Source organism: Wolffia australiana, chromosome 18 (genome assembly GCF_029677425.1).
Source record: "Wolffia australiana isolate 7733 chromosome 18, ASM2967742v1".
Lineage (NCBI taxonomy): Eukaryota > Viridiplantae > Streptophyta > Magnoliopsida > Alismatales > Araceae > Wolffia > Wolffia australiana.
This window is the reverse complement of record NC_135852.1, coordinates 8993798-9002551: the sequence shown is the minus strand read 5'-3', so window position 1 is coordinate 9002551 and position 8754 is coordinate 8993798. Positions and strand designations below refer to the sequence as shown.

At 39.8% G+C, this 8754-nt stretch overlaps 1 protein-coding gene across 2 annotated transcripts; it reads left to right on the top strand.

The window, feature by feature from the left end:
- The first annotated feature begins 28 nt into the window (after positions 1 to 28).
- Positions 29 to 1938, top strand: LOC144715304 (uncharacterized). 2 transcript variants are annotated; one of them, XM_078590234.1, is made up of 9 exons: positions 29 to 217; positions 470 to 614; positions 710 to 836; positions 908 to 993; positions 1083 to 1125; positions 1244 to 1300; positions 1374 to 1422; positions 1494 to 1591; positions 1659 to 1938. In XM_078590234.1, the coding sequence occupies exons 1-9, from the start codon at positions 142 to 144 to the stop codon at positions 1773 to 1775; spliced, it is 798 nt and encodes a 265-aa protein (XP_078446360.1). In that variant the 5' UTR covers positions 29 to 141; the 3' UTR covers positions 1776 to 1938. The 2 variants fall into 2 exon arrangements, with proteins under 2 accessions (XP_078446360.1, XP_078446361.1); XM_078590235.1 differs by having other exon boundaries at positions 31 to 217; positions 1497 to 1591.
- The last annotated feature ends 6816 nt before the right edge of the window (positions 1939 to 8754 follow it).

The window sequence follows — 8754 nt, the reverse complement described above, 5'->3', positions numbered from 1 at the left end:
GTAGACAGATATATATATATATATATAGACAGAGAGCTTTTCGGGGAGAGAAATATAGAGAGATTCCCGGAGGGGTCGTCATCTACAAATTCGACGGGGAGAAAATCCCATTTTCTCCTTCTTTCTATCGTGCGAGCAGCCATGGATGAGCGATTCAATCTTCCCACTTCATGCCGGCAACCTCGCAGCCACGGCACCCGCCCCCGCCCCTCTCGAGGTCGTTGCCTTTCGCCGTTGGAATTCATCGATCGGACACGGAAGAAATCTTTTTAATTTCTTCCGAAGATTTCTGATTTGAGACTACGGATCGAAAGAACCCTTTCCTCGCCGAATTTTTCATCTTCGGGTCTTTTTCTTGCGATCTTTGTTCTCGGAAATTCAAACCTTCAACTCTTTCGAACATGTTAGAACAAGGGGATCGCAAGAATTCTGGCAAAATCTACAACGTTTCCTCTGTATGAAATTGTAGGCATGAAGGAGAGTTCCGTCGGCACAACGACGTCTTCGAGCGGGGATGTCGCCCAGGGAGACGAAGTCGTTCAATGTGACGTCGGATTCATCGCCGGCGGCCAAGAAGGAAGAACCGATCCACAATTGACACCTTGCAACAACGGGTGGGAATTTGTAATCCTTCGAGCTTGTTCATCGTCTTTATTTGATAATCTCTTGCCAATTGCCTCGCTGATCTTCGAATTCAATTTTTCGCCAGTTCGTTGGTTCAGCAAGACAAGGATCGCCGTCTGTCCAATAATACCGCTGAATGTCCTGCTTCTCACTTATCTCCCGGAAGTGTAGTTTGGGCGAAGACTGATCAGTATGATTTCTGGCCAGCAGAGGTATGCTTGAATTTCAGATCATTTCCCTATTTTTTCATGGAATTCTGCTAGTAATTCTTCTGAAAAAACAGGTAATGGATGGAAGAATGATCCCGGACTGCGATGATTTACAGTCTGATGGGCTAGTTCTCGTTCAGCTCTATGGCGTCTGGGAATAGTGAGAACTACTGTCGCTTGTTTAATCATCTGAAAGTATCGAAGAACTTTTCTGTGATTACTAAAGCCTTTTATTTTCGATCGTTTTAGTGCGTGGGTTGATCCGGTAAGCGAGCTGTCGCAGTTTGATCATGTGAGTATGCCACAAAGGATCAAGAACTCGTGTTTTCTTAAACTTAAATGAATAAATAGAGTTTTCTGGGTTTGAGAACTTGGTTAATTTCTCTTAATCCTTGGTTTCTTCAATCCAGTGTTACGAGGAGAGGACCAAAGAACCATCAAGAGCATTCCAAGAAGCCCTAACTCAGGTATTGTTGATTAGCTTCCTATAATTTTAATTTTTGATTTTCCAGATTTAACCTTTTTTTTTTTGCTTTAAAGGCTCTGCACCGGCGACAGAGTGCAAGTGAGCAGTCTGACGAAAATTCAGGTCATTTGCAATCTTATTTCATGCGACCTGGTACTCATGATGACCCATTTCTGAGTCCAAAGTTGTCTCAGCAGATAAGTGGCTTCTCAAGAGACATTTCAAGTTAGAAGATGATGAAGAAAATTGCGGAAAGGGGAAGAGGGCACGGAAGCCAAAACTTCATTTTGATGTGAGTTTGATTTTATCTTTGAAATCTTAAATCTTAGACCCTTAATCTGAATTTTCTATAAATGCAGGACTTGGAATTTCCTGAGATCTCAGTTAAGAGGGTAAGGCGGACTAAGATTATGCGCCATCTTGGGCTCATTGCTCCTGCTGGATCGCCTTTTTATCAAGCTCACAAAAGCCATTGATGCTGACCTTCTTGATGGCTCTTATCAATCATTATTTCAATCTTATATTTTTTTTAGAGATTAGGGAGTCAGTTTGTGACTGTTTGAAGTGTGCTCACTTGGTGGCAATTGTTAAGATTGATGGTTGGCTGACTTACATTTTGATCTCTCTTTCCATTTATGACGACCTGTCTCTCTTCTTTCCCAATCGATGATTAATGTAAAGAGTATTCCATGAGTTCGTTAGTTGAATGACCCAGTTAGAAGTGCGGTAACTCAGAGGCTGTCACAAAGATTATTGATACATAGACAGACTCACTTACACTTCATATTGCTCGCTCTGTGAAAGCCCAACCCTGTTTAAAAGATAAATAATTTCTGATACCACACCATAGGAGCTTGTTTCAGACCGTGAAGGCATTTCTTGAGCAAGCTTGCATGGTTCGGATGTAGTGGACTTGTAAAGCCAGGAGGTTGTTTCATGTAAGTTGTTTCATAAAGATCTCCATGTAGGAAGGCATTGGAGGCATCAAGTTGTTGGATATGCCAATTCTTGGAGATAGCAGCAGACAGTAAAAGCCGAATGGTTGTCATTTTAAAGACAGGACTGAAGGTATCTTGATAGTCGACGCCATGGGGCTTGACTAAACCCTTGTGTAACTAGTCTAGCCTCGTAGCGGTCGGCAGAACCATCAGCATTGGGTTTAGTTTTAAATACCCGTTTGGAGCCCATGACATTTTCTCCAGCGGGTGGTTCGGCGAGAACCCAAGTCTGATTTTTATGAAGAGAAAAAAATTCGTCTTCCATTGCTTTTCGCCATACCGGATTATTTAATGCTTGCAATATACTACTAGGTTCAGAAAATTAAGACTGGTGAGATTTTCTTTGTACCTTAGGGTAAAGAGCATTGTAGAAGGCATCTTTGTTTCCGAATCGCATTCAGGACTTGCAGAAAACTGTATATTTGCCATGTTTTTAGTGGAGTTGTGGATGAATCAGGATTTATAGTGACAGTTCGTTCAGGTGGCAATGGAGAAGATGGAAGTGGAGCTGAAGCTGAAGCCGAGGACGAAGAACCAAGCGTAGTAGTCTAAGTGGAAGTTAGGGGAGAAGGTATCATAGATTGGTCAGGAGGTGAAATTGAAGTAATATTATGTGGTAAATACTCAACAAGAGCAGCCCCTTGTAGGCAATCCAAGGGACGAGACGAATGAAAAGACTGTGAAAATGGAAACACAGTTTCATCAAAGACACTTGTATCCTTTATATAATGAGCTATATAACAATAACACATAATTCCGATCTGGGTGAAAACTTATTTTTACCATAGAGATGAAGATTTGGGAAGCAGAGAGATCCAAAAACATTAAGAAAAGTATAATCAGGTATTTTTGAATGTAAGATATCAAATGGTGACTTGTCACCTAGTACAGTATAAATCATGTAATTAATAAGATATGCCACAGTAGCTTTTACTTCACCCCGGAATTTCATTGGCATAGAAGCCTGATGTAGCATACTTAGCGCTGTTTCAATAATATGGCAATGTTTTCATTCAGCCGGCTCATTTTGTTCCAGTGTATGTGGGCATGAAACTTGATGTTTAATGCCATATGACTGAAAATGTTTGTGAAGGAACTGGAAGTCACCTACCCAATCCGATTGCAATACCTTGATCTTGGTGGAGAATTGTCGTTCCAATAGCTATTGAAACTGGATGAAGGTGGACAAAACTTTGCTCTTGGCCTTGAGTGGATAGAGCCAAGTATTACTGTTACATTCGTTAATGAAAATAACATAGTACGAGAAACAAAAGTAAGATTTAATTGGGACAGACCCCAGAGATCAGAATGTATAACTTGAAGAGGTCAAAGAGATGTGTTTCTAGTAGAAGAAAATGGAAGTTTTCTAGTTTTGGCCAAACAACATGCTGAACAAACAGAAGATGTTAAAGTTGGGGATAATGGAAGACCGAAATGGGAAATGATCTGTTTCAACATGCAAAACGTAGGATGGCCTAGACGAAGGTGCCACATGTCTAGAGACTGACGCTCTCTGAAAAATGCTTTAGCTTGTTCGCGTTCGATGCAGTAGAGTCCATCACAGACCAGTCCTATGAGAAGGAGCTCCCCCATTGTCTGATCCTTAATAGAACACGCATGAGAATGAAATTCAACACATATATGGATATCGGTTGTTAGTTTATGAATAGAAAGAAGATTTTTGGAGATCTGTGGTACATGTAAGATATTATGAAGGTTAAGGACACGATTTAGATTTTGTATTGGAATAGTAGATGATTCAAAAGAGTTTATAGCCAAACTTGCGCCATCACCTATGAAGAGTCACTCTGAGCCTTCGTATGGGACAACCCCATAAAGGCTGCAGACGTCAGAGGCAACATGATGGGTAGCACCACTATCTGGGCACCATGTTGTGTTATAGTAAGGAGATACTTTAGGAGGCAAGACTGGACGTGCAGGCCCACCAAATCTTGAGGCATAGGCTTGAGGCGTCGGAGCATAGCTCTGTGTAGGTGGTCGGCCCAACATTCCTGAAAGCTGGGTTAATCTAGTTTGTAAGAGGGACCTGGATTTTAGAACGCGATGCCCCTCTCTAAAGCAGAGCTGGGACAGAGGAACAAACTGTCCTCCACATGCTCCACGTCCGCAACCATCTCCATTTCGTCTGCCATAACGAGTGGTAGTAGGAGCTTGATTGACAAATGAGGTTTGAACCTATTTGGCCTTCGGAGCTGGAGAGGCTTCCATGGCCTTTTCGTCACTTCTGAAGTTGTGAAGGGATACTTCGGCACAAAGAGCAGCTACCAAATCGTCAAATGACAGATTCTTATTTCGAGTTGTGACACTTGTACAGAATGAGCGGAACTTGGATCCAAGACTGCTGAGAAAGATGAACTTAGCAGTGCGTTCAGAAACATGCTCTCTCGCGTTTATCACTTCAGCTAGGATTTGACAAAACTCAGAAATATAATCATCCGGAGATCGGTTTCCTTTCTTAAAGGAATGAAACATTGAGGTCAACTCCATTATACAGGATTCCAAGGCAAAACAGAGTTTTGCCGCAAGTTTATCTCAGGCCTCTCTTGCTGTGGGACAGCTCGAGACCATGGGAAGGAGTTCTGCAGTCATGGATGAAATAATAGTAGAGAGTACCTGTTGATCATTTCGCTTTCAAGGAGTGGCTTCATCATCTATATCAATCTCTTCATCATCTATATCTTTCCAAACCTTGCGACTTGATGATTGGGACGATTTTGAATCTTCCATACAAAGTAATTTGTCTTGGAAAACTTGATCATGATCACCAGCATTGTTGAGGACACGCTGGATGCTTGAGCATTCTTGGATTCAAGGCCAGGTGTAGCATTAGCAAGCATGGGCGTTCCTTCAGCACAGGTGCTCCCTACTTCATATGGCTCTGATACCATGTTTGAAGAAGACGTACAATCAGGAAGAAGAGAAGAGGAGGACAAAGTAGAGGAGACACAGACTATAGGAGAAAGTCCCATAACAATAATCGAATGAGTTCCATCCTTATATAGGGTTCAAAAGAAGAGGAAGGGGCATTCCCGTATTAATGGCAGCATGCCCACGTCTTCATGATGACACATCTGACACAACGTGTCGAGAGCAGTAGCAGTCATGTTGCCCTGGAGACAGCATTACGACACCCATTGTACGGTATGGTTATTTCCAATGGCGGTTGACATTCTGGTGGTGGACGACCATTGAGGAATGGCCAGGTTGCAGCAGTGGTACGTGGCAGCGCCTACTATCATGTCCGTTGAGTGGCTCAAGGCAAATAGTCTCGTTTGACGCACTTTGGCGGCAGATATTGGGAGAGGTCCTCGTTTGGTGTGCTGGCGGCAGGTGTCTATTAAAATGGCTTGAGGGAGATGTCTGTTGATTCTTAAACTGCCTTAATAGTGATTGCTCCAATTAATCCCTATTGAATCGTAGTCACTCCTCTCTGCATATTTTGATGTTTTCTCAATTAAAGCAAATATTAATAAATATGTACTTCATTGAAGCACATAATGTTTTGCTTATATCTATGGAAAACTTGAAAGAAAATTTGGTTGCTGATATGGGTGCTACATTCATACCTCGGGGGCAGAAGTGGTACAATCAACTTTCCCAAAATTTGACCTAAAATATGTTCATAGGTCATAACATGTACATGTGGACAAAATATGTTCAATGTTTACTCCGTTCTAAGGGCCAGCTTTATCATTTGATCAGTGATCCTCCTTCAGAGAATGAATCGAGAACATCAAATGGTAATGTGAAGAGAATTTCCACTTTACATGATGATAATATTCTATGCTACTGGAATTTGGATAATCATATGAAGCCTATGATAACGTCAAGGAAGTATGGGATGACGTTCAGCAGAGAAGCTGAATGGAAAAGTGTGAATCACAAATTATTCATCCATTGGACCAGTATATGAACTAGGTACAATAAAATCACATTGCACTAAACTTCAAGGATGGTTGATGGAACTCGATTTCTACTAACCCCTTGCTACAAACTCAGTTGATATAAAATATTCGTCAGTACCGAGTCTATCACTAATTGAAGGGACTTTGATAGGAGTTTAAAAATGTTAGAACCCAGTTATTAAACCATGGGAATAAGCTAAGTTTTTAACAGTGTTGGCTTGGATGTAATATTCCTAAAGTACCTTCAGCTGTCACATAACAAGGATCAAACAAGAATCAACCTAACTGTGAATGAGGAGAAGACAAAGATCAGTTATGGTGAAGTCATTGCAGATATCATCACCATATGAAGGAAACATGCTAGAAACCCTTAGACAAGATGGCTAGGAAAGTAAATTACATTGCAAGAGAACCAGTTTGATCACTCTTGAGTGCTCAATCCAGAGAAACATGATGAAAAATGGGGTGAAATGGAAAAATATAGGACAAACTGCATCACCCATAAAACTAACTGAACACTGCTGAAATTATTGGCTTCATAAACCTGGAACACGTATTCTAAATTCTGGTTACACTGACCATATGATCCCTCTACATTAAGATGTAAATGGTGAGTAGTGAGTTCGTCCACAGGGATGCATACTTCAAGGATTCAATTCAAGATAATTAGAATGAAATTTTAATATATTAAAGACTCATTAGGTATGATATTCAGGGAAGATTTGGTCTCCAAGATTAAATAGAGATGATATCTATTGATTTCCCTTCCAAGTAAAGGGGCAGAACTTAAGAGATAATAAGGGAATAAAATTGAGAAGAGGGAGGTAGGAGAGATGAGAGAATTTGAAAAGAATGTAGGTCCTTAGTTCATGAAACCTGATCCTCAAAAGAAGATTCAGAATCAAAAGTGTGATGAGATAAGAAGAGTACTTAATATAGGGTTTTTTAACGACAATAGTTGGTGAAGAATCTATAGATTTTGAGGGAGGTAACGAAAAAATAATACATCAAATGTTTAGGGTATTTTTATGTCTGATAATAGAATATGATCATTTGCTAACTTCCTTCTTCAATCAAGACATGGGCTACTACATTTTGTGTTTTAGAAGAACAAAAATCAAGATCAATGAAGAAAGAAACTAAAACTCAAATAAAATAGCAGGATAAAATTTAATCCAAGGAGAGATCCCCTCTAAGTTCAAAACTGTGGTTGAGCATCCAAGAATGAATAAAGATAGATAAAATGCGGTTAGGTATTTATAACTAGGATCAAGGGGTGAGACAATTTCACTTTTACCCCCAAGTATTCCTTAATTTGCTTTAGTTTTGGGACTCCCCTCTTCGATCCATCCATATGGATAGAAATGAAGATGAATTGACTTCATAACCCGCTCATAAGCCCCTTTGGATAACCTCAATACCTGAAAAGTGCAAAAAGATTCTAGGTTCTGAAGGCTCTGACTTTAGGAGGAATGCGATCTCAAATAGGATACAATGAAGAATTAGCCCTCAAAATTAGAGCTCAAGCTGACAGTTTGACATCTAGACATTAATGTTTGAATCTGGAGTAGTATAAAGCGCTTGATCCCCTTGGCCTTCTATCTCTCCACAAAATTTACATAAACCTCCATTTTTGCAAACTTTTAGTGGGACGATGATGTATAAAAATTGGGATATATGCCCCTCCACTCCTATTTCATCTCGAAAACTGCAAAAAACCCCTCTGTTATTAAAAACCAAGTTAAAATACCAAAAAAATAAAATAGGAGATTTTTTCCTGAAAAAACTATTGAGATCAGTTTTAGAGCCCTTTTCTTCATGTTCTCCACTAAATAATTTCTACAAAATCCATAAAAAAATATTAAAAATCAAGAAAATTCAAGTTAATTCATTTCATTTTCACTAAAGTTAAATTTATTTTATTTTTGTTATGAGAACAGGCAATTATAGTGATTTTAGTGCAAATATAAAGGTAATATGTACGAAGTTAATACTGTAAATTGTATGTTATCACTTCTCAAGCCCTCTCTTAATGGTCAAACTTCTTATAAGGGGTAACTAAAGGCTTTCCTACCACCAAGCCTCATCCTAACTTGGAAATTTGTACCTTTAGGTGTGAATGTTCTACACATCTGCCCCTTGACCGTACTACTAAATTAACTCCCACTATCCTCCCCCGGCGTATTTATTTTTTTGCATTTTTTGTAAAATACAAAAGGCAGGAAACTAAGTGATAAATTTGATATTAAGAGCTTCTATCCACTCACATACTTTCTGGGAATCGAGGTGGCCCAATCTCATTGCGGTTCTACTATATTCCAGAAGACATTAGTATGATCCTCTTGGTGATACTTTCTATCTCTCGTGACAGCTTATCTCTAGTGACAGCCTTTTGATGACTCCTATGGAGGTCAACATCAAACTCAAACAAAAAAACAATGAATTTCACATTGATTCTCTGACCTATCAGCTGAATATTGGCAAACTCATCTAACAGAGCTCATCCATGACCAGACATTTCTTAATCTCAG